Source organism: Nannobrachium achirus, assembly GCF_963921795.1.
Source record: "Nannobrachium achirus genome assembly, chromosome: 9".
NCBI classification, from domain to species: Eukaryota; Metazoa; Chordata; class Actinopteri; order Myctophiformes; family Myctophidae; genus Nannobrachium; species Nannobrachium achirus.
In genome coordinates, this window is record NC_137818.1 from 66,189,744 (window position 1) to 66,216,155 (window position 26,412).

The 26,412-nt window shown below is 39.4% G+C and overlaps 1 protein-coding gene across 1 annotated transcript in view; it reads right to left on the reverse strand.

Annotated features, from left to right (window-relative positions):
• Nucleotides 1-12,378: 12,378 nt before the first annotated feature.
• LOC308291078 (trypsin-like) overlaps nucleotides 12,379-26,412 on the reverse strand; it is a gene marked incomplete at both ends in the record, with an annotated part of 39,495 nt that continues 25,461 nt past the window's right edge. Inside the window, 5 exons of the mRNA XM_080732992.1 lie at nucleotides 12,379-12,528; nucleotides 14,283-14,540; nucleotides 15,527-15,668; nucleotides 16,735-16,885; nucleotides 19,791-19,964. Coding sequence (XP_080589118.1) covers nucleotides 12,379-12,528; nucleotides 14,283-14,540; nucleotides 15,527-15,668; nucleotides 16,735-16,885; nucleotides 19,791-19,964 — 875 coding nt within the window. The remainder of the gene's footprint in view (nucleotides 12,529-14,282; nucleotides 14,541-15,526; nucleotides 15,669-16,734; nucleotides 16,886-19,790; nucleotides 19,965-26,412) is intronic.

Genomic DNA, 26,412 nt, shown 5'->3' on the forward strand with positions numbered 1-26,412 from the left:
CACACACACACACACACACACACACACACACACACACACACACACATACACCTGCAGTGCATGCTGTTTTTAAATGCATGTTCTATAAATACATTTTAGTACTACTTTAGCTCAAACAAAATGTTTTACTTTCACTTAGTAGTGGGGTCACATTTCTTCCTGTGGTATTCATACTTGGGTTAAAAGAAAACATGTCACACTTTAGTTAAAGAGGTGGTGCCATAGTTAGTACCTTTTCTGTTTTGTATGTGTCTATGGAGTTAACATTAAGTCTAATAGAAACCCTGGTGTGGTTATAATATGCAAATATGTCGTCCCTGTGTGTTTTTCTATTCCTGAAAGCTGAAAGCCTCTGAAACAAAAGGCCCGATCAAAATACACTGCTTTAGTGATACACTAAAATCATCCCCTCCCATTTGTATCATACTACAAGAGCTGTTGGCGTGGCTAACTTCAGGTGGGTGGTGCTAAGGTGAAAACCATACTTATTAGTCCGGGAAAAATGGGGGTGAACGTGGATTCGCCTGTAAAAGTTTTTTTCTCAACTGATTCTTGTAGCTTGGGGTCACCTCTTAAGGATTCAAGAGGATGACCAGTGATATCCATTGAGCATTTTTTATTATTAACCCCTTAATGCCTGAAACATGGGCTCCCATTGACTTTCTATACAGGAGGAAAATACCCAGAAAAAGATTATTTTTCAGGGTATTTAAGGAGGATCTGAGGGGTCTAACTAGGTGTTTGTCATGATGCTGAATCCATTGCAGGCATTTGTTTTGCACAAAAAACATTCCGTGGGCTAGAAATAGCCTCAGAAAACAATACACGTATGGGTGAGTATTCATGTTAGTCGGAGGCCTTAGGGTTTTTTTTCTCGTGCTTATCAGTCTAAAAGTGCAACATTTTGCACAGATGTAGCTCAGGGCATGCTCTAATGATTTAGCTAGGTCGGCGACCTTCGGGGTCACCACAACACCCAAAAAACTCTGAAAAGTGATGACTCATCACTTTTCATCACTAAAGTCAACTTGATTTGGCCGCTGTGGTGACCCCGAATGTTGCAGACTCGGGCGCCCTAGCTAAATCATTAGAGCAAGCCCTGAGCTAAATCTGTGCAAAATTTTGCACTTTTAGACTGATTAGCACGAGAAAAAAAACCCTAAGGCCTCCGACTAACATGAATGCTCACCCATACGTGTATTGTTTTCTGAGGCTATTTCTAGCCCACGGAATGTTTTTTGTGCAAAACAAATGCCTGCAATGGATTCAGCATCATGACAAACCCCTAGTTAGACCCCTCAGATCCTCCTTAAATACCCCGAAAAATAATCTTTTTCTGGGTATTTTCCTCCTGTTTAGAAAGTCAATGGGAGCCCATGTTTCAGGCATTAACTCATTTGCTGCGATGGCCGTGAATCCCGTAAAAATCCCGCTGTACGTCCCTGCCACGCCCGTGAATCCCGCCAATGTGCTTTTAAATTATGTAATGCTAAATTAGACTCTCCCACAGCTCCTCAAAAAGTTTTAGCCTTCTATCTTATAAGGAAACCAAAATATCACACATCAAAGTGAGTGTGTTTGAAAACAAGAGTGTAATAAATGTATAAATCTCAATAAAATCAACAGAGAAGGAACAGTGCTGGCAACCGCTGCAGCCTCCAGCACACAGAATGCGTCTTTTTTTTTCCAGGCTCTTTTTTTTTTTTTTTTTTTCCCTCACTCCAACATGCATCCATTCACACACACCCCCATTCCAACACCAATGCCCTTGCCCTACAATGGAAGTGTTGCCAGAAGTCAATCTGAATGGCACCATGTAGGAAGCCCCCCAAGCGGAGGCTAGCCAGCCTAGCCTATAGCAACAACTAAACAGTTCAGCTCGATGAGACCGTTCTTCATAAATCAAACAAAATCCCGTGACATTTTCACTTCAAAAACCATAATCTGCTATGGGCCTCCACAACCCACAGCTTCATAACCCCACACACCACACTATTGTCCAGATTTGCAGCCAGCTAGAGAGAGTTGGAAGCATCTCTGCCTCATGACTGCCTGAACCAAAATAAACCATCACAACAAATAGATAACACATCTGCACCTCACCTCACGTCAGCGGGGGTCCCCTCGACTACATCCCGATCACAAGGCACTGCTCGCGGCAGAGTATATGTCCCCCCGTGTCCTGGACTCCTGGTCAAGCAACCATGTCGTGTCCGGAGGCTGATTTGACCACAAACAACATCTCTATTCGCGTCGGTAAAACTTATAAGACATCCTCGTCGAGCGTTAGCCTTGTCTTCTCCGTGTCTGCACGCTAACAGATGGATCCCACCGGGAACAGTGGAGTAAGCAATCGCGAGGATTCATTGAAAGTAAGTTGCTTTGTTTTCATCCAAAGTTTCTGTGCTTCCCGTGTCGGTGTCCCGTTCCCTGCACGCAACGTGCAGACTGAAAAGAAAGTGAATATCGATCCATCGTGGCGCTCCTGCATCTCCCCCTGAGTGTGATCAGCTGCAGCATGTGTATCGCACACAGCATTGTAATGTTGTAATGCGTTCTTCTTGATGTGATCAATAACTCTATGCTTGTGATCCGTTCTAATATCCGGTTATTTACACAATCACATACATAAACGTTTCCGCATCCGGTATAGAAACGGACCTGATCAGCAACTACATATGGCAACTGTACAGGGGCGTCAATTGGGTATGGCAGGGGTATGCAGCTGCCATGCCTTGGCTACAGGGGGAAATAATAAAATGTACTTTTCATTGTGCCTGTTGCTAAGGTATGGCAACATGTCATGTTGCCATACCTTACCTTTTTCTGAACTGACGCCACTGCAACTGCACACTAACGGATCCCAACAGATTCAATTCGGTGGAGCTTTATTGACATGAGAAAACGCAAGTGGTTTGTACTCGCCAAAGCAAGTGTCACAAATAAAATAAAAACATTTGAAAATGGGTAACATAATACAGTTGGAGGGGGTACCATTCCCACCTGCTTAGCAATATATATTTATATATATATATATATAGATCTGCTATTATGTACATGTATGTGTATAGCCTACAGTATAGTTAGTGTGAGTGTGTGTGTGTGTGTGTGTGTGTGTGTGTGTGTGTGTGTGTGTGTGTGCGTGTGCGTGTGCGTGTGTGTGCGTGTGTGTGCATGTGTGTGTGAGGAGGTACTGCAGACCATCGTGGGCCAGTCCAATATAAAAAGCGTATTTCTCTTTGTGTGAAGTAAGACGCCCTAAGGGCAAGATGTGGCCTATTACAGCACTATTACACAATTCCAGTTATACACAATTACACTTATTACACTAGTACACTCATCTGATAAGTGCCTGAAGCCATAAAGACAGATATCAAGTGAGTTATTTCCTTGAAAAGAGAACATTCACAAAAACTTAAATAACTCCTTTTCATTTGATTTTCAAGCTCGGAAAATCAAAAAACAAGGTTTTTGAAATGGCTATAACTATAGAATGGTACATCGTAAATGCAAGATTATATTTTTTTCGTGAAACTACAGCTTGTCCTCTTCCATTTCCAGTAATGTATGACATGGTCGTGCAAACACAGAATTTAGGAAAAATCTAAATATAAAAAAAAATATTCATTATACAAAATGGCAGTAAAGCCATACAGTGCAATGTTAAAATGGCAGCAAATGAGTTAAGGGGTTAATAATAAAAAATGCTCAATGGATATCACTGGTCATCCTCTTGAATCCTTAAGAGGTGACCCCAAGCTACAAGAATCAGTTGAGAAAAAAACTTTTACCGACGAAACCACGTTCAGCCAAAAATCACTGTTTTTTTCCCTGACTATATGTGACCACATAAATACAGTTCATAGTTAAGTCAAGTTTATTTATATATAGCACAAAAACAACAGCAGTTGACCCAAAGTGCATTCCAAAGACAGGAGCGACAAATATACCTTTGTGAGTTTGTATGCAGGGGGCCAAGTGCTTGGGAGAGACGGGCGGTTGAGGTTGGAGGGCCTCAGTTGTGTTGTTGTTCATCTGGAGGTAGTTAGTTGACATCCAGCTTTTGATGGCTTCCAGGCAGTTAAAATGATTTGTTAGAGAGGCTTTGTGTGCTTGTAGATTGTCTGTTTTCACTAGTTTAAATCATTATAAAAATTATAAATACAAAACAAACGATTTTGGACATACAAGGTTTCCACCCGACAACGACGATATATAGAGAGAACAGAAAAGGCCCTACAATTGATCCTCATAGGCCTACAGAATATCCCATGATAATGAATAGAAACTTCCAAAGTCCTCCTTGGTGCATTTTAGAGCAAGGGTCTTCAACGTTTTTCAGCCCAAGGACCCCCTTAGCGATGAGGCAGGGACCCCCCCACCACATACAGTGGTTAGCACTTGAGATTGGCAGTGTCACCAGTTGGCTGCCTCAGTGGCACCACTGTAGTGCCATTGAGTGAATTGAGTGAAATGTGGTACCACCTTTTTTAGAGGTGTTACAGCATGTAATGTGGCTTATCTGCCACAGGGAGGCACATGTGAGTCCATGAACCCTACATTACAGTGTTGGCAACACGGCAAGGGTGAACAGATTCATTGTGATTGTTATTAATTAAAGAAAAAATAGACGACAATGCAGAGTTCAGGTTGAATTGAAATGCAATTGTTGCTTTATACACAACTGTGTTTATTATACTTAAAAACATTTGACAAATAAAAAACTAGATGCGCCTAGACCTCAACTAGATTTGTAATAATAAGTATGCTATTGAATTCTAATTTCCCCACGACCCATGACAATAATTTATCTTTTGAGGCAGAAATAAGCTTGGGTTGTTTATCCCTTTAAAGTTATTTAAGGGGTAGCTTGAGTGAGCTATAATATTTTAATTTCATGGATATTTTTAATTAAGTTTAAAATATAACTCTCTGTGGAAACAAGTCCCCAGTACCCAAGGAACAAAATCAAAACAATCAAATCTTTCAGTTGTAATAATTTTTTGGCAGTTGTAAATCTGCATTTTATGAAGTCACTTAAAAGATAGGCCTATATTTAAACGTGGTAAAACATTGGAGCTTTAGCAATGGACAACATTTTAGTGGCTAATGCAAGGATTGAACCCCCAACCCTTGACACATAAGTCTGACACTTAGTCCACTAGACTACCTTCATCCTGTTGATGAGAGACCATTGTGTTGGCTACAGTTAGTTCGCCTGCTACAGTGAGTTTGAGATATGGCCCAAAATGTATAGCTTTAGTCATGTGCATGTCATCCAATGTCTACTAAGTGAGTGCATTATTATAATAACTAATTGTGTGGAGTCGTATATAATGCATGTTATTGAACTGTTTACAATTCTCTCTGCTAACAGATGTGAATGGAACTCAGTAGAACAAACATGTGTAGACAGAAAAGTACAGTATCCTGACAAATCATGTGTGTGTTAAAGTAATATGTTCTTCATTTTGAGGTAGAAATAAGCTTTCAATCAACAGATAGAAGCTTGTTGACAAGTGAAAAGAAAACTACTTGTAATGCTAATGAGTGACTGTAATACAGTAGGCTAATGTAGTGCAATGTTAGGCCTACTTTAAGTACATTTTGAGGCCAACACTTTCAAACTAAAAGATTTGAAAAGTAAAAGTAAAAGATTTGAATACTTTCTACACCACTGGTGGTGAAGGGTATACAAATGTGACCCTTTGTTTGAGCGGGATCTTGGTTGAACATGTAGAGAACAGTTTGAATGGACAACATTTTAGAGGCTAAAGGAACAATCAAACCCTGATGTGGTGACTAACAAGTATGTATCCTGGCCTAGAAAGCTGTAGCTTAGTGGTTAGTGAGAATGCCTAGAGAGCCTAAGCTCCTGTTTGTCCCAGGTTCAATTCCCAGCCAAGCCAGCTAGGAATTGATGTGTCCGTGAGCAAGATCCCTATTGCTCCCTGAGCCCCTGCTACAGAGAATTGGCGGTACAAAACTACTCATTTGCATGTCATCCAAAGTCTGCTAAGTTGTGCATTATAATAATTATATTTTCACACTAATTATATGGAAATGCATTTGATTGTTTATTGTTTGTTTAATTGTTTATAAGGCATTTCATTGAAATGTTACTTTTAAAAAAAGGCCTCAAAAACTTTTTTTTTTTTTTTTTTTTTTTAGTAATAAGCTAATCTGCATTTTAGTCTACAAACTGTGTTGAATTTACAGATCGCTACTTCAACAGAGGTCACACAACTACTAGCCATATAGCTACAGCTGCACTGCTGGTATGAATGAAAAAAACAAACAGTGGCCAAACCTGTTTGGCTCTGAGCTGGGGCCTGGAGTCGACCCCCGTTCTAAGGAGGCAAAGTTGCTGTAACTGTCTCACGTGGGGGGTTGGGGAGTAGGAGAGACCCAAACCAAAGACATCTATTAACTAGGTACGAGTGAGCACTAATCTTGCTATTGAGAAAGGCTGCCATGGGCACACCTGGCTCTCTAGAGAAAACAGACTTTGCACCCACTGCGCACAAAATGCAGAAACTGAGAGACACTGTTTAAATAAAATTAGTCAGGATGATTTCTAAAGAGATTGCCTCTTTATAAACAACTATGTTTATTACACTAAACAATGTTAGAGCAAGCAAACAACAACAAAGGGTCAAATTTGTTATCCTGCTCTACCACTAAAATGTGGAACACCCTACTGAAGGCCTTAAAGGAGTGTAACTTCCTAACTTCCTTTAAAACAATGGATAGTGTTAGCACCCCACACACCCCACACAATATCTTGTGTGTTTGCTTTATCTAAATAACATTGTTTATTGTAATAAACCGTTTTTTTATGAAGAAACAAACTCTTCAGTCCCCATGTACTCAAGGAACACCGTACAGGGAAAAAAATCAATACAATAAAATCTCAATATTTATAAGTTGTAATCACTTTTTGTAAACCTGCATTTTATGGAGATTGAAGATTGCCACTTTAAAGACAGGCCTATATTTAAACTGGTTAGAAGTTTGCATAGGAAAAGGTAGACTTTCATGACAGTATACAGTTCACTGGTAAAAAGGTAAATTAAAAGGATAAGCTCAGGAAAGCATTGAGATCCTTGTTTAACTCATACAACATTGAATGACAGATAGCCTAACCTAGCTTAAGCTAGGTTCATTGTTAGCAGTTTCGAGTGTTTTTTCAAAGCTGTTTTAAAGGAAGTTAGGAAGTTACACTCCTTTAAGGCCTTCAGTAGGGTGTTCCACATTTTAGTGGTAGAGCAGGATAACAAATTTGACCCTTTGTTGTTGTTTGCTTGCTCTAACATTGTTTAGTGTAATAAACATAGTTGTTTATAAAGAGGCAATCTCTTTAGAAATCATCCTGACTAATTTTATTTAAACAGTGTCTCTCAGTTTCTGCATTTTGTGCGCAGTGGGTGCAAAGTCTGTTTTCTCTAGAGAGCCAGGTATGCCCATGGCAGCCTTTCTCAATAGCAAGATTAGTGCTCACTCGTACCTAGTTAATAGATGTCTTTGGTTTGGGTCTCTCCTACTCCCCAACCCCCCACGTGAGACAGTTACAGCAACTTTGCCTCCTTAGAACGGGGGTCGACTCCAGGCCCCAGCTCAGAGCCAAACAGGTTTGGCCACTGTTTGTTTTTTTCATTCATACCAGCAGTGCAGCTGTAGCTATATGGCTAGTAGTTGTGTGACCTCTGTTGAAGTAGCGATCTGTAAATTCAACACAGTTTGTAGACTAAAATGCAGATTAGCTTATTACTAAAAAAAAAAAAAAAAAAAGTTTTTGAGGCCTTTTTTAAAAAGTAACATTTCAATGAAATGCCTTATAAACAATTAAACAAACAATAAACAATCAAATGCATTTCCATATAATTAGTGTGAAAATATAATTATTATAATGCACAACAACTTAGCAGACTTTGGATGACATGCAAATGAGTAGTTTAGTACCGCCAATTCTCTGTAGCAGGGGCTCAGGGAGCAATAGGGATCTTGCTCACGGACACATCAATTCCTAGCTGGCTTGGCTGGGAATCGAACCTGGGACAAACAGGAGCTTAGGCTCTCTAGGCATTCTCACTAACCACTAAGCTACAGCTTTCTAGGCCAGGATACATACTTGTTAGTCAGGACATCAGGGTTTGATTGTTCCTTTAGCCTCTAAAATGTTGTCCATTCAAACTGTTCTCTACATGTTCAACCAAGATCCCGCTCAAACAAAGGGTCACATTTGTATACCCTTCACCACCAGTGGTGTAGAAAGTATTCAAATCTTTTACTTTTACTTTTCAAATCTTTTAGTTTGAAAGTGTTGGCCTCAAAATGTACTTAAAGTAGGCCTAACATTGCACTACATTAGCCTACTATATTACAGTCACTCATTAGCATTACAAGTAGTTTTCTTTTCACTTCAACAAGCTTCTATCTGTTGATTGAAAGCTTATTTCTACCTCAAAATGAAGAACATATTACTTTAACACACACATGATTTGTCAGGATACTGTACTTTTCTGTCTACACATGTTTGTTCTACTGAGTTCCATTCACATCTGTTAGCAGAGAGAATTGTAAACAGTTCAATAACATGCATTATATACGACTCCACACAATTAGTTATTATAATAATGCACTCACTTAGTAGACATTGGATGACATGCACATGACTAAAGCTATACATTTTGGGCCATATCTCAAACTCACTGTAGCAGGCGAACTAACTGTAGCCAACACAACGGTCTCTCATCAACAGGATGAAGGTAGTCTAGTGGGCTAAGTGTCAGACTTATGTGTCAAGGGTTGGGGGTTCAATCCTTGCATTAGCCACTAAAATGTTGTCCATTGCTAAAGCTCTAATGTTTTACCACGTTTAAATATAGGCCTATATTTTAAGTGGCTTCATAAAATGCAGATTTACAACTGCCAAAAAATTATTACAACTGAAAGATTTGATTGGTTTGATTTTGTTCCTTGGGTACTGGGGACTTGTTTCCACAGAGAGTTATATTTTAAACTTAATTAAAAATATCCATGAAATTAAAATATTATTGCTCACTCAAGCTACCCCTTGAATAATTTTAAAGGGATAAACAACCCAAGCTTATTTCTGCCTCAAAAGATAAATTATGAATATGTTTTTGTATTTATTTTGTCTAACATTGTTTAGTGTGTTTATTGTTGTTAAATATTATAAACACAGTTGTGTATAAAGCAACACTTTCTTTTTCTTTTAAAAAAAGAAGAAAAAACAGCTAACTAACTTTATTTTTTTTCAATTGTCTATTTGTTGACTGAAACTGCCTGGGTCTGGGCATTAGTTGCTCTCTGCCACCACCTAGTGGTGGAGCTATAGAATAGAAAATTAGGTGGTACCACCAAACTGCCATTGTGGTACCACCACCAGCACTTTCAAGGTACAACGACTGTATTCTATAAAATATATAAACCCTTTCATAGCTTCATAGATAGCTTCATGTTTGACAGCACTATCATCTGTGTATGTTGGATTCATTTTAATGTGTATTTTTCAAACATTTAACCACTTACAGTACACCATCGTCAATACTTAGTAAACTTGACCTTTGACTCTGTACTTGGTCTGCTCTTTTTTCCCTCTAAACACCAAACCTCTTTGCCGAAAATAGCCCACTGGCTATTTTTGGCGGAAGTTCTCCTCAGAATAGGGATTGTAAGGGTTCAATACTATAATAATACCCATTCTATGTAGAGTTTTCAATGCCATATTACAAACAGGAAAGTGGCCAGAAACCTGGAACTCAGCAATTATTACTGTTATACCAAAAGAAGGAAAAGACCCGACAAATTGTTCATCGTATAGACCGATATCGCTTTTCAACGTAGATCAAAAGATTTTCACTTCAATTATAGCCAAAAGACTCTCAGAGATACTCCCAGACATAATTAATTTAGATCAAACAGGTTTTGTTAAGGACCGTTTACTAAGTGATAATGTGAGGCACACTCTTAACATTATAGATGAAACAGTGGTAACGAAACAACAGATGTTGACGTTAACTTAATACGCCGAAAAGACTTTTGACCGAGTCTCTTGGTCTTTCCTATTCGGAGTATGCGAGAAGTTTGGGTTTCATAAAACATTTATTACGTTAATGGAAGGAATGTATAAAGAACCAAAGGCAAGAGTAAGCATTAATGGGATGCTCTCCAAGACTTTTAACTTGAAAAGAGGAATAAAACAAGGAGATCCAATATCACCTCAAATTTTCAATTTGTGTATTGAGCCTTTAGCAGAACACATCAGGGAAAACAATAAAATAAAGAAAGTTATCATAAAGGGAGAAGAGCATAAATTGGCAATGTATGCAGATGATATCATAGTGTATCTAACAGATATTTATAAGTCCTTACCTGGTCTACTAAATGAAATAACAAAATATGGAGTGATGTCAGGCTATAAGTTAAATTTAAATAAAACAGAAGCTATGTTAGTGGGTGGTCACTTGGAAAGTGATTTTAAAAAACAGTTTAATATCAAATGGGACCAGAACAAAGTCAGATATCTGGGAGTAACCATACCTAATAATTTAGATGAACTATATCACTCTAACTATGGGCCCCTGGAAAATGCCATAAAACAAGACTTCAGTAGATGGAGAATAATACCCTCATCCCTTCTGGAAAGAATTAAGATTATCAAAATGAATGTTCTGCCACAATTCTCATTTTTGTTTCAAAACCTGCCATTGTATATACCACCTTCATGTTTTCATGTCTGGGAGGGACTGTTGAGAAGGTTTATATGGGACGCAAAGAAGCCAAGAGTTAAACTTAAAACATTGCAACAAAACAAAGACAGAGGTGGGTTGGCATTACCTAATCTAATGTATTACTATTATGCAGCACAGATTAAATCTATCCTGATCTGGACGAACAATAAAATGAATCCTAAATGGAAGCTTATGGAGTCTAAACTTGTTGAGTCACTCAGTACTTTGATTTTTACAGCTTTTAATAAAGCACATATTAAAACACTCAACCACTCCATACACAACACCTTCAAAATTTGGAAAACAATATCTAAAATAAGTAAAATCAAAGAACAAGAAATGACTCTTATGAGAGATGTCACGGGACTCGGATTTCACTCCGAACACTATGGATCAAGTATTTAAGATATGGGAAGGGAAAGGTCTCACAAGATTCTATCAAATGTACAAGGAAGACGAGGTGGTCTCTTTTGAATACTTGGTAGATCAATATGGAATTGCTAGAAATCAATTTCATCGATATTTGCAAGTGAGGAGCTACCTCAAAGATCAGCTTAAAATTAGAACTCTTGGAAACCTTCACCCTCTCCTGAGATATATAATAAAATCGCATCAAAGAAACGAATACAGAAATACAATCGGACAACTTTATAAAATACTTCAGGAAAATAAACCTGAAGACTTAGCTCATATTAAAGACAAGTGGGATAAAGAATTGAGAATTACTATAAATGAAAACGAGTGGAATCAGAGCTTCAAATACATTTTTCTTTTCTTAAGATCACCATTCTGGCAGGAATATGCCTGGAAAATAAATATAAGGTACTTTCAAACACCTCTGTCAATGTCTAAGTATAATTTAAACTCTGGCTGCTGGAGAGTGAAGCGGATCACACCCATGTATTCCTCACATGCCCCAAGGTACAAACCTTCTGGACAGGAGTCACACAAACAATAGAACAAATATTTGGGAGAGTTTTAAACTTACAAAATCATAATATACTCCTTGGAACACGCCCCCAGAGTCTGCCAAGTCGAGATTTATATCTCTTTTGGATTTTGAGAATTACAGCGCTCAAGCAAATATCAAGGAGTTGGAAAAGTGTGGAACCTCCCAGGGTAGAGAAATGGTGGGAAAAACAGAGGACATGTACCTTATGGAAAAGGTGACCTATAGAATTAATGGCAGAGAAAATGCTTTCGAAAAAAGGTGGGCCCCTTATGTTTTAAATAGGGGAAACATGTCTTTTTAATTTTCAGGGTTGTCTTTTTTTTTTCTTTTTTTTCCTTTGGTTCTTTCTCCCTTTTGTATTCAAACCTAAAGTATTCTAGATATAAATATTAATTTACACAATAGCAGTTTTTTCTCTGTTTTAATGAAATGACAACAATTACATAAAAAAGTCTCCTCTTTTTTCTTTTTCAGTTTCTTTTTTTTTAAAGTTTCTGTTTACAGTTTTTTATGTGGATTTTTTTTCTTTGCTCTACGTGGTGGCAAAAAAAGGAAACAAGAAAAATACATAAAAATGTGTCAAAATGTCCTTGAAAAAAAAGGAGTCCTGGACGCCCCTGTTGAAGATCCCTGTTTTAGAGGTTTCGGGTTGTTCCGTCGTCTATACAGCTAGCCGTACTGCAAGTACCAGTTGATCCACACGAGGTAGTTCCTGACCTTGGCGTATACGCCAGGGAAGTAAGGGTTGGCACAGGTGATGCCCCAGGACACGATGCCCTCAAAGTTACCGTTACACACCAGAGGCCCGCCTGAATCCCCCTAGAGGACAGAAAGGGAAAAGTATTGACCGATTTATCAGAGGTGTGTGTGTGTGTGTGTGTGTGTGTGTGTGTGTGTGTGTGTGTCTGTGTGTGTGTGTGTGTGTGTGTGTGTGTGTGTGAAATGTAAAAATACTCTGTTAGGGCTTGGTCACACCACACTTTTATTAGTGTATAGTACTTTCTTTCTTTCTTTCTTTCCGGATAAACTTTATTTTGAAATGTTTGTATCTGCCATATAATCAACCGGCTTCATCGGGACTCGTCTGCTTGCATTTTGCGATATGTCATTTAGTTTAATTTATTTTCATTTATTAGTTCATTTTCTCCATTGACTTGAATGGGACAATGTGAAAATTTTACTTTTCCCAAATATGGAGATGATTGACATCATATAGCCTATTTCTGACGTCATAGACCACACGAGACTGACACAGTATGTCCATATATGGGCATTCCAAGATATGATGACATCAGAGATCTCCATATATGGCCATTAATATATTAGAGAATACATTTTCCCCATTGACTTGAAATGGGAAATTTCAAAGGAATTAATTTGTAAACGTGACTCGCGTCACGGCGACCATGCACACTTGCAATTTTCCAGTATTGCATCTTTCTAGTTCTATGGCGGATTCTGCCAATGCATTTCAATGGGAATGGTTCAGTTTCCTGCCATGACCGTGCCCTTACAAGTACAAGTCCAGAATTAAGAAATGACTTGAGTAAAAGAACATGCATGGAAAATGCAGGTTCCGCACAGAGATTCCAGACTGATATCTATGCAGTCAGGGGCGTCACAAGGGGGAGGAAAGTTGGACTGAGTTACTAGGGCCCAAGGTGGAGGGGCCCTAGTAACTTTTGCTACTGAAAAATAGCAGATATACAAGCTCACAGCGCGGCACCGAGTGCCGCGCTGCAAGCTTGTAGATCTGCTATTTTTGAAAAGTCGTGAAAATGTGTTCAAATCTTTGTATATACGTATTTTTTAAGCGGACAATTGTAACTCAAATTTTGCATCTGGGGGGTCCCTGGAACTAAATATTTTGAGATGGGGGTCCGTGGCCAAATACATGTCATTTTGGGGGTCCTTCACATGAAAAGGTTTGAGAACCACTGACACAGTAGTCTCTCAAGAACAGACTAACTGAGCTCCAATTAAGTGAAAGGACCTTTTCTTTGACGATGGCTGGCCAGATTGCTGACATAGAAACATATTTTTTTTCCAAACATCTTAGAAGGATTCAAAAGACACTTATAGAATCAGGTCAAAATTCTAATTTTCCAGATTTTTCAAAAATAGCAGATCTACAAGCTCGCAGCGCGGCACTCGGTGCCGCGCTGTGAGCTTGTATATCTGCTATTTTTTATATTTAAAGCATAAAATATTGCGTCATAATGTGTTCAGGCCTAAATGGGTTAATGTACAGCACTGTTTTCTCACTCAACAGTAAACAAACAAAAATAAAGTGTAAGTGTATAGCACATTTCTAAAGTGACAATTTAAGGACTTTTTAATAGCTATCAAATGACAAATTAAACATTGGCCAAATTGTCAAATAGTTGAGGCAGAAATTGTGAAAATAGCCGATCTACATGCCCACAACGCCGATCTGCTATTTTCACAATAGAACCATGTTATACAAAATGTAATGCCTCAACTCTTAGTGCTCGTCAGGGTGGGGGGTCCCCAGTTCAAATATCATTATTTTGGGGGTTGCGGCCTGAAAAGGTTGAGAACCACTGTATTACATGACAGGAGTCTTTGCCTCCGAAGCTTGACCCAGCACAGATCATGTTCCTGGTGAACCTGAAGTAGTAGTAATACTGGCACTGTGGGATGAAGTCCACGTCCACGGCCCTCAGCACGGGGGACAGCCGGTAGCTGTACAGCTTGGTCACCCCCCAGCCACTGACCCGGCACTCTGTTTTGCTGCTAAGCCGCGGCGTGCTGCGGCCCGGTAGGCTGGCCACCTGCACCCTTTCGTTGATGACCGCTGGCCGGTCCATCTAAGAACAGAGAAGAGGTCATTCACACTCATCAGTACTAGTGGTGGAAAACTTTCTTTTTTTGTGAAGTAAAAAGTATCAATACTGTAAAACAGGGGTTTTCAACATTTTCAGGCCAAGGACCCCTTAGTTGAGAGAGAGATGAAGCAGGGACCCCCACAACCTTTTCATAGATTCCATTTAGTTTCATCGTTTGACAGCACAATCATGAGTGTATTTTGGAGTCATGTCAATTTATGTTTTCAGATATTTAACCACTTGAGCCGTCATTACCTAATAAACATGACCTTTTACTCAGAAGTCTGCTCTTTTTCCCCTCTACACCAAACCTCTTTGCTGAAAATAGCCGATCTACAAGCCCACAACGCCTCGCAGCGCTGTGTCCCCGGCGTGTTCTCTCCTCCTCCAGGTGTGGTTGGCAAAAAGGGCCTTTCTGTGTGGAGTTTGCATGTTCTCCCTGTGTCTCCTAGGATAGGTACCCTCATAAAAAAACATGCAGTAATCCTGGTCTCTATAATGCCTCCCCCAGCCGGAGCGCCTGATGGAGGGGCAAGGAACTGGTTGAAATAATGTGTTCCTTCCATGCGCTACGTCCAACCTGGGAAACTCCCCCCTGTCAGGTGAAAAGAAGCAACCTGGACTCCTCATGCATAGAAGGAAGCATGAGGTCAATCCGTTGAGTGTAGCGCCAAGGATTACATTAGATAATTGGCACTGGGTGAAAAATGGGTAACACAATCGTGGGATAAAGATTTAGTAAAAAAAATAAGAACATTGAAAAATACAAGCTCACAATCTGCAGTTTTCAAATGGACAATATATATATAGTGGTTAAAGTTTGTTTTGTAATAATAATCAAAATCTACCAAGTAACTAGTAATTAAAGTTTCAAATAGTTGCAGTTCCGACCCGCAGGTTGAGAACCACTGGGCTAGAGATGATCCATGGTCATTGGTCAGATCATAGAGTTATATAGGGTCAGATACCTTAAGCAGCATGATGTCGTTGTCAAACTTCCTATAGTTGTACATGTAGTAGGGCAGGACTCTGGTCACTCTGAACTGCTGCTCGAAGCCATCCACACGGTTGAGGGTGTGTTCCCCCAGGACCACTTTGACCAGGTGTCTCCTATACAAAGACCACAGCACAATCATCTCACCTCCGGCCAACTCAGTCAATAATGCTTGTATTCAAACATGGTGGCAATGCATGAAAAGACCTTCATGAAATCCCTGCTTTGGGGTGAACATTTCTATTCCAGTCCAGATTCTACGACTGATAACCATAATAATGTTTTATTTTATTTTTAAAGATAATTTCATGACAACATTCAGGCAGAGGGCGCTGCAAGTTTCTTCTTTTTTTTTACCTGTATGTATACGTTTGAGATTTGAGATCTCTTCAAGGCTTTCCGGATGGCCAAAACAGCAGCAACTCAACTTTGCTGCTTTAAACCAATCCCCAAATGTAAACCAATCCAGTGACTTTGATTGGTGCAGGGCTGAACATGGATCAGATAAATAAATACCATACTCATACATATTAAATTAAAAAATAATCCTTAACCCTTTAAATTCAATTTATTATTTCAATGGACTCCAAACTTGTTTTATTTGATGGCCTTCCTGCCCTGGCATTTGGCCTTTTTCTGCCCTTTGTAAATAGACAACACCAAAGGCCAAGTGACCTTGACCCTAAAATTATGAAATTCCAGGCCTGGGTATGACTGTCAGCAATTCAAAATTTACTTGAGTAAAAGTATGAGTATTTGAATCAAAATGTACTTAAAGTGCCAAAAATACAAAATACTCATTACTCATTAAGTTTATAAATGTATAATTAAAAATAGCAGTTCTCCTTGACAATCAAAATCTACAAACTAACAAGTAACTCAATTTTCCAAATACTTAATTGTAGTGGAGTAAAGGTAGCCATTAGCCAACAATATTTGCAGCTGAGATGTAGTGCTGGGTTAGAAGTAAAAGTTAGGTCTACTCCAGTAAAGTAAAAAAGAAAATACCTCAAAACTGTACTTAGTTACTTTAAACCACTGCTTGTACATGAATCAGATCTCAGGTTAAACGCAGTAAGCCTTGGGCCTTGGGCGTCAATAAAGAACACAAGCATACACCTGGCAGTTTGTGCAACACATCCTTATATAAAAAGAAAAGAGTACCAAAGTGCAGTAACTCACGGTCTCCAGCAGTGGGCGGCAGTCACCACCCATTGCGGGTGGATGAGGGTGGCTCCACAGAAGTGGAGCCCCCCGTACTGCAGGGAGGCTTGGTATGGGATAGAGTAGGGCACCACCTCAACGCCTCCGATGATCTTTTCTGCAAACACACCTAGGATGAAACGCAGGGAGAAAGGGCATCACTTATTGCACCATTTAAGGAAAGTGATGCATTATTATCAAATCCACTCGTCCTTTCGACCTCCTGGCCCCCAAACTGTGGAATAAACTCCCTTTCGCACTTAGAACAACAGACTCACTACCTAGCTTCTGCCGTGGCTTCACCTAGGCCCATAGCAGTTATCGTAGCACTCGCCTTCCCCCAATGACCATACATGATAGATAAATAGCATTTAAAAAATGTTAGGTTTTTTTATAAAGCTTTTTTATTGATTAGGTGCCCTGGTCTACCTACGTTTTCTTTTTTTTTTCCTTTTTTTTTCTTTTTTAGATATATATTTCTATGTATTTGAAGTATTGATGTTGATATATGTATTGATATATTAGCTTTCTTATTGTTTGATGTATTACCTTACTTATTGTAAGTCGCTCTGGATTAAGAGCGTCTGCTAAAAGCCTAAATTGTAAATTGTAAAGCATGTACTTTGTGTGTGCAATGCATGAATGAGGACTTCATTCTAAATTTAGGCCCTTGCTGTTTGGGCATGTTCTAACTTTTTTTGTGTATTTTTCCCCTGGTGAAATTAACTTACTTTTGCTATTTTCTTTTTTAATTTGAATCCTGAAAAGTAACAGTTGTGGACATACTGTATGAGGCAGACAATATAATCAACTTAGCATGAGCTTTGTACATGCATGCATGAGGACTTCTGTGGGCTCGCTGAAAGGCGAGACCAGTATGTTATACAACAACTTTATAGACCAAGGTTATTCTCCTAAAAAAAATGTCAGTACAAAGGCAGGACCTTTAGCCAATGAGGAGCAGTGGAGCAGTTTTTTATGCCCATATATGTTGGAGTGCCTGTTGGGTAGATCTTTGTGCCCATACATGGTGTTCCATGCGAGCCCACACTGTCTCGTAGGAACAGTATTTCTAGTTTTGTAGTTGAATCGGACATCGCAGACAGTATGGACAGGGCTTTAAGTTAAGGCATAAGAGCTGGTACTTAAAGGGATATTTCACTTTCAAAAAATCTTTTGGTCATTTCATTGTCTAATCAGGCTTTTATGAACACCCTGAACAGTTTTTAATTTGCTTGATTCAATATTTAGATATCAGGTCCTCCAGGTCCAGGCCCCTCCCCATACACACCCATTGTAACTTCAAACTCCATTTTAACCATGATACATTCATTAAAAATACACATTGTTTTTTCTAGTGACTCATAATACCCTCCTAATACATGAGCAGGCCATGTTTTTTTTTTTTTTTTAAACCTTTTTCATTTATTTTTTATAATTCTTGGGAAAATGGAAAACATGAAATAGAACAAAATATTTAAAAGAAATGAAAAAAGTTATCAAAAAACACATATTAGGAGGGTATTATGAGTCACTAGAAAAAATATGTGTGTTTTTAATGAATCTATCATGGTTAAAATAGAGTGTGTTACAAAGTTACAATGGGTGTGTATGGAAAGCAGCCCTGGAGGAGGAGGGCCTCGTAACATTTACATCAAATATCTACATATTGAATCAAGCAAATTAAAATCTGTTCAGGGTTTTCATAAAAGCCCGTTAGATGATAAAATGTCAAAAAAAAGTTTTTGTAAGTGAAATATCCCTTTAAGAGAATCAAATTAGAGTATCTACATATAACATTCCTACTGGGTTTTGACCAGTGGGGTAAAGTAACTAATTACTTAGGTAATGGCCTAAGCACCAAGGCTCTTGTTAATTTCTATCGCTGTACCATAGAAAGTGTATTGACAGGATGCATAACAGTGTGGTTTGGTAACGTGACTGCTCAAGACAGTAAACAGTTACAGAGAATTGTGAAGAGAGCTGCCAAAATTATTGGCACAGAATTACCACAGCTACACACAATCTATAACACACGCTGTAAGAAAAAGACAGAGAACATCTTAAAGGACAGCTGTCATCCCGCCCATTCCCTGTTCTATCTCCTCCCATCAAAAAAACGTTACCAGAGCATCAAATCTCACACCACCCGTTTCAGTAATAGTTTTTATGCTCAAGCAATCAGGTTGCTTAACGAAGAGATGGAAGCGAGACGTAGGTAGTCATGTGCAATATACGCAGTTTTTAAACTGTACACTGTCACACTGTATGGTTGTTTTGTTGTTTTTTGGGTTGTCCTGGGTGACCTGTTGTTGTTGTATTGTTTTGTGTGCAATAAGGCTGAGAGTGCTCTTGGCACAAGCATTTCATTGTTTGTCTGTACTTGTATGGATACGCATTTGACTAATAAACCGAACCTGAACCTGAACCTGAATAATTACAATTATGAAGTATTTGTACAAAACATACATTTTGATTTTAAATATAAAAAACACAGGTGTCAGGGCTCAAACCCGGTTCAAGGACCCACAATGTAGAAATCAAAGGAAACAAGGAATACACGTAATAAACATTGTATATATGTACAGTATATGCTCTTTTTAGCAGCCATTTCCCTTTATCAGCCATAATATTATTGTGCTGGGGTGTTTCCTTTCAGAAAGATACGTCCCTCTGGCTGTATTTTGATTTTAGTTCCAATGTTTATGTTGACGTACAAATGGCCATACTTCAGTGTTATAGTGTTTAGCACTTCAAATGACCATACTTCAGTGTTATATCAGTGCTCAACACTTCAAATGGACATAATTCAGTGTCATAGCAGTGTTTAGCACTTCAAATGGACATACTTCAGTGTCATAGCAGTGTTTAGCACTTCAGATGGACATACTTCAGTGTTATAGCAGTGTATAGCACTTCAATTGGCATACGTTGGTGAACATAACTCTTATTTGCACAACATACGTGTAGGACTATAGGTTTGAATGCTGCATAGCAGCCTGAACATCTAGTGATGTAAAATAAATCCTCCTCACCTGTGTCTTCTTTGTCTGTGGTTCCGTGCTCATGGTGATGGTCCAGGGTCAGCTCCAACTCTGTTCCCTGGTCCTCCTGATGGGTCAGAAGGGGCTGGACGTCAGGGTCAGCCTCACACACACAGAACAGGACGAACAGCAAAGCACCGCAAGCCTTCATCCTAAACTCACTGACTATAGTGACACAGAACACAGTTAGACTCACTGACTAATGACACAGAACACAACGAGACTCACTGACTAATGAAACAGAACAAACTAACTTCACTGACCAGTAACCCAGCACACAGCTAGACTCAATGACTAGTGACACAGCTCACAGCTGTCTCATATATATATTCACCACCTCCAAAAGGAACAAAGCCCTTTCCAATACGCTGCAGGCTCACATGTAACCCTGTCCTTTAGAAAAAAATGTGTTTGTTGACAACGTGGAATTAAATTGCATCCTTTGATGGCCTACTGCCCTTCTTCTGAATGACATGTGCACACACACACACATGCGCACACGCACGTACACATACACACACACGTACGCACGCACGCACGCACGCACACACACACACACACAGCTTTGTTCCCTTTACGGGAATAATTATGAACCTGAGATGCATTTCCTTAAGCTGATACATCATGACATGATTAGTAAAATAATTATATAATATAAAGATATTGTTTAAGGGGACATTGATATGTTCTTGTTTGGCAGCAGAGCATGTGGCAGCATGCAGTCATCATGTCAGAAAGAAAGGTAAAACTCAAGCCCTATTTAAAAGAAACCTAGATTCTCAGGCATAAATCAGGCAGCAACGTGGCCTGGAAGTCTAGACCTACTGTATATAGCGCCGATAAGAGCTATATTATGGACGTTTGAAACATTTCACACTGCTGCAACATTGTGCAGTGTGTTGCGCAGTGAAACGTTTCTCACTGCTGCAACACTGTGCAGTGCCCCATGTTTGAGAAATTGTTTTATTTTCTCTGGACCCCTTGGGTTAAAGTTATGACCACATCTGTTTGACTTACTTTTAAAAGTAAGCCTAATTAGGTTTCTATATCTGTTTCAATTCAATTCCTGTCCTTTAGAATTGGATTCCGGGACCAGGGTGGTGAAGGCTATTGGCTGCAACCGCAGCAAAGGGCGGGACAGTGACAAATCAACACACTTTGTGCCAATAGAGTTGAACCCGATAGAGCTGTGGTGCCCAGCCACCAAGCATGAACGTATGTACGCACGCACGCACGCACACACGCACACGCACACGCACACGCACACACACACACACACACACACACACACACACACACACACACACACACACACACACACACACCTTAGGGGAGTAATTATGAACCTGAGATGCATTTCCTTATGCTGACCTTGTGACACGATTGTCGAAATCATGATATAATATACAAAGATATATCCATATTGTGTAATGGAGACATTGATAGGCTCGTATAGGCAGCAGAACATGTGGCAGCAGAGTACAAAGAAAGGTAAAACTCAAGCCTTTAGAAAAAATCAGGCTGCAACGTGGTCTGGAAGTCTAGTCCTATTGAACTGATAAGAGCTACAGTATAGCATACATGGTCAAATGTAATCATGTAAAAACTGAAATGAAATACAGCTATAGGTTACCTGGTCACAAGATAGGATAGGACCCCTGTTATACACATATAGGTTACCTGGTCACAAGATAGGATAGGATCCCTGTTATACAGCTATAGGTTACCTGGTCACAAGATATGATTCAATTAAAAGTTTCAATTCACTTAATGCGGCCTGCAGGTTAATATCAGAATACTGATATTATTATTGATTTCAGCTGTTACAATTCCAAACATGCAAATATGACCTGTTTTATTTTTTATTTTTTAATGTATTTATTTGTATTTCAGTTCATAAAGTTGATTCCAATTAAAAAATAGACGATCTACAAGCTCAAAATCAGGAAACACCTGGGAAAGTGATGAACAAGGTGAATAGGAGGTAGGGACATCACGTGACAACGGGGATAGGCCATGTTCAGCCATGAAGCTCACCATGGGTGCCAGTATCGCGAGACTATATCCACCTGTCTGTGAACCAAATCTTGCAATACTTCGGAGACAGAAACGATTATTATTTACTGTTATTATTATTTCATTATGCACTGTGCACATCGAAAAGCAAGTGATTCTGAAATACCTTTGATATATTTTCTTTTATATTCCTGAAGAGATTATATGACAAAGGTCTCAGTAGTTCATAAATAGTGTTTCTTCCAGGTTTGTTCATGAGCTGATCTAGCCGGCTCCATCATTCTGGCACCCATGGGAGCGTCATGGCCGGTCCCGGCGGTCACGTGGTTTCCCTTCCTTATATTTTAACTTCCTTGGTGATGAACAGGAAACTCAATGAGGATGGGCTCTGGGTGAAACCTGTGTTGCCATGTCTGCTTATAATAAGCAATTTGGGTCTTAAAAAAAAGTGTAGTTGCAGACTCCCATCTGAGAATATGTGGTGCCAGGCTGCGTGACCAAAACAAAAGACTCCTTTGTTTTAAATATTTATTGCCATTTCAAGCCCTGTTTTTAAGGAACTGGCTGTTTGGTTGGTACCGTACAAGGAAATAAAGAATATAAAATACCCTCATCATCATCATCATCATCTTAAACAGGAAAGCTATCTTGTACTGTATCAGTACACTACATAGTTTCAGGTATCAGGATATGCAGAGCTCAGTCTTCATTGGTAACAATCACTATGTACACAGTATGTTTGCTGTCACCGCTTTAGCAGCAACACACCACTGACGTATAAGCACCAGAGATGCATGAAGTACAAGGAAACAAAGAACTGACATCATTTCTTGGAAATGAGATACAGATCTTTTCAGCACAATTAAAGGAAAACGTTTTTTTTTTTCTTAACAGCAAGGGTTCATATTTTAGATTGTAGAGTGTCAACATGTTTTCATTTACTGCATTCTATTGTTTTAGCGATCAGTGGGTGGGGGCATGCGTACTAAATATGTATTTTTAGACACAATAAGCTGGCGTTGAAGGGAGGTGACAAGCTGCAACTCTCTCTATTGGTTCTCAACCTTTTCAGGCCGTGACCCCCAAAATAATCATATTTGAATTGGGGACCCAACGACCTGACGAGCACTTAGAGTTGAGGCATTACATTTTGTATAACACGGTTCTATTCTGAGGCATTGTGAGCATGATCGTCTATTTTCACAATTTCTGCCTCTAATATTTGTCAATTTGGTCAATATTTAATTTTAGAGGTATTAAAAAGTCCTTATATTGTCACTTTAGAAATGTGCAGATACCCTCTATACACTTAAACATTATGTTGGTTTGTTTACTGTTGAGAGAGAAAACAATGTTGCACATTTAGCTAATCATCTGGGGACCCCCCAAAATAATTTGGGGACCACCCTGGGGGTCCCGACCCACAGGTTGAGAACCACTGCTCTATTGGGTCGTAGATTATCCTTTCTATGAACTTACAGCTCAATATAGTAACTGGTCGGTAGTTTGCTACCCTTTTGATAGAGTGGGGTTACATTTTTAATGGAGAGCTAAGCACTCTCCCCAAAGGAGTGGACTGGGCATCTGGCATACCGGGCTTGTGTTATGCAGAGCGAGATACTGAATTAGCTTTTTATTGGCATGAGAAAACATACGTTTACATTGCCAAAGGTCAAAATATAATTAAAACAGTTTAACATTGTGTACTTATAACAGTTGGAGGGGGTACAGCATTGTGTAAACAGATCTGTGTCACATTTTGTTGATATACACTGTATACAGGGTAGGCCCAAATACTTAATTTGTCAAGGAATAGGTGCCGGATCCCGGGGTGCGACGAATCTGCCGGTTGGAATTTGCGAGATAGCGAAAATTACGTTGGTGCCAGTCCTTTCCTCTTGTTCCTAGAAGGAAGTAAGGAAGGGGCCCAATTTCTCTCTGATATGGCTGCTGTGCATAGAGCCTATTTCAATCATTTGATTTGATATGACACAATGTAGACTGCATACATCTGGGTATCATTGTGGACAGGTCAGGTGTCAGAGATGGTTTACACACAGATGAGAGTGAATCAACAGCAAACAGATGGATGTCAGTCCTAAGAAATAACAAAACGCCCAACCTTGACGGTGGTCCAATGGACCATTACAGCTCTTTAACTCTAAGAGTTGTGTGGGTTCTTACTTCTTGAAAATAAAAGGTCTGAGAACCGCTGTCCTAGTGGATTAATTTACACACAGTGTCACAGTAAATCATTGTCATAAATATTGTGAAGAAAACCTGCAGACTGACATTCACTAATTCGGTCTTGTGATCAAAATGAGAACATTAAAATCTAAATGTTAAATTTGCCACAGACAAGGACAAGTCTGAGACATTCTGGATGAATATGCAGGGTATTATTTCATGGAACACATAATAAATGTAGATAATCTTCCATGGAAGGAACAGCTATCTACTGTATAAACCATACATTTACAGAAGAAATAGCAGGATTATTCCTGAGGTTGTCGCTGTTGACTGACTCTCAAGGACAATACATTCTGAGCCCCATGCACTGCTCTCTCTAGTTTATGATTTACTGATTGATTGATTGATTGATTGATTGATTGATTGATTGAGTGATTGATTGAATACTTTATTAGCAGTTTGCAAAAAGAAAAAGCACAGGAAAGTGCAGTTCAATACAACGTGACCCCGATGTTTCCATTGGGGTCCCCTGTAGTAGACTAGTAGTAGAACACATAGAACTAAGATGATTCAATCCCTATGGTGCTCTTGAAGGTTATGAGAGTGAGAGTGGACTGGTGAATTGGTGAGGGTAGGACTTTCATTGAAGTCTTCAGGTGGCCACCCCGTTTCATCTACGTTTCATCGATGTTAGCCCACAACGTTTCCAGAGGCAGGGGCGTCAGTCTCCCCGAGTCAGGCCTGAGCCTGACCGCATACCAACGGTCTTTAACCAAAGGTATTTATCACACACACACATGGACGTGCAGAGATTTTATAGAGGCAGGGGCTGAAATATCTAAAAGGGCCTTTTGTTGAAAATATTGAAAATAGCAGACCTCCAAGCTCACAACGCGTCGCGCAGTGTGATCTTGGAGGTTGGCTATTTTCAGTACTTCATACCACACTAAACAAAGCATAAAAAAGGCAATGTGGTGTACAGCATGGATTTCTATGCAATTCCTTCAACATAAGATGCTGCATTCAAGTTTAGGAGAGTTTGGAAAAGGCAATTATTTGAATGCTGCCTTCGGGTATGGCATAGACGACTAGGACATTCGGCTGCCGACAAAGCGAGGCGGCTGGTGGTGGATACACTGTTGGATGACTGTGATGTCTTGTGTATACAAGAGTCTTGGATGGCCAAGCAAGACTTGGATAAACTTAACACCCTGCACCCAGACTTCCACGGTGCTGGTGAATCCACCACGGACCTGAGCACGGGAATTCACAGAGGTAGGATAGCGGGAGGATAGTAGGATAGTCGCGATTTTATGGAATGTTAAATATGACCCTATGGTTAAAATTGTACGTTTAAATGTTGATTGGGCCATTGGGCTTGAGTTTAATTTTAATGGTAAAATGTTTGTTGTGGGCTCGCCTGGAAGGCGAGCACACGTATGTTATCTTCATTATTTATTTATTTATAGCTATATGTGTATCTCCTCAAAACTTTGGCGCGCTTCATCTCTTAAACGCTTACACCTTTCAACACCATTCAAATTTTTATGTGTTCAGCTTACTGAGGACACGTGTGCTTGTACTTTTGGTTTTGAAATGTTTTGTAGTATAAATATAAAAAAATAAAAATGTTTAACTTTAAGCACCCAATGCATTTCCAATGGGTTTAGTGAGTGGGGACAGAGTGGAGAGAAGGATAATAGACCCATGTTTATGTTAAGGCGCTGTGGCTGCAGTGTTCACACTTCAGATATGCTATCTATATCATTGCGTTCACACAGGTCTGCTCTCTGATTTGATCCAAATGTCTAAGCTGTGTGATGTATAAAACTATAGTTATAGTTAAAACTATAAATAAATGTCCCTCTCCACTCTACTGATTACACAGCTGTGATCAAGAATCAAGTCCGGGCGATGGGATGTAAATCCCATAGCCATATATCCTAGAGCCCGCAGGGACAGTCAGCCATATTAGTGGTTGTTGTTGGTTGTCAGGGAGATATCAAAACCAATGCATTTCCAAGTCAGATCCACAAACACAATAAAAGCCATGCTCCACTCCTCAGTCTGGAGTGGCCACATAGAAGAACGCCTTGGTTATAGACATAGTGGAGGACAGATGTGATCTGGGATTGTTAGCCTACAGTATATGCACTCAATATACTCCACTACAGTTGGAGTCCATTTGACAGTTGCTGGTTCCCAAACACAGAATCAAAAATGTAGATCTAGAACACATAGAATATGTACAGTACAGTAAGGTTCAGTAGAGTACAGTAAAAGTACAGTAAGGTTCAGTAGAGTACAGTAAAGTACAGTAAGGTACAGAAAGGTACAGTAGAGTACAGTACAGTAAGGTACAGTAAAGTACAATACAGTACAGTAAGGTACAGTAGAGTACAGTAAA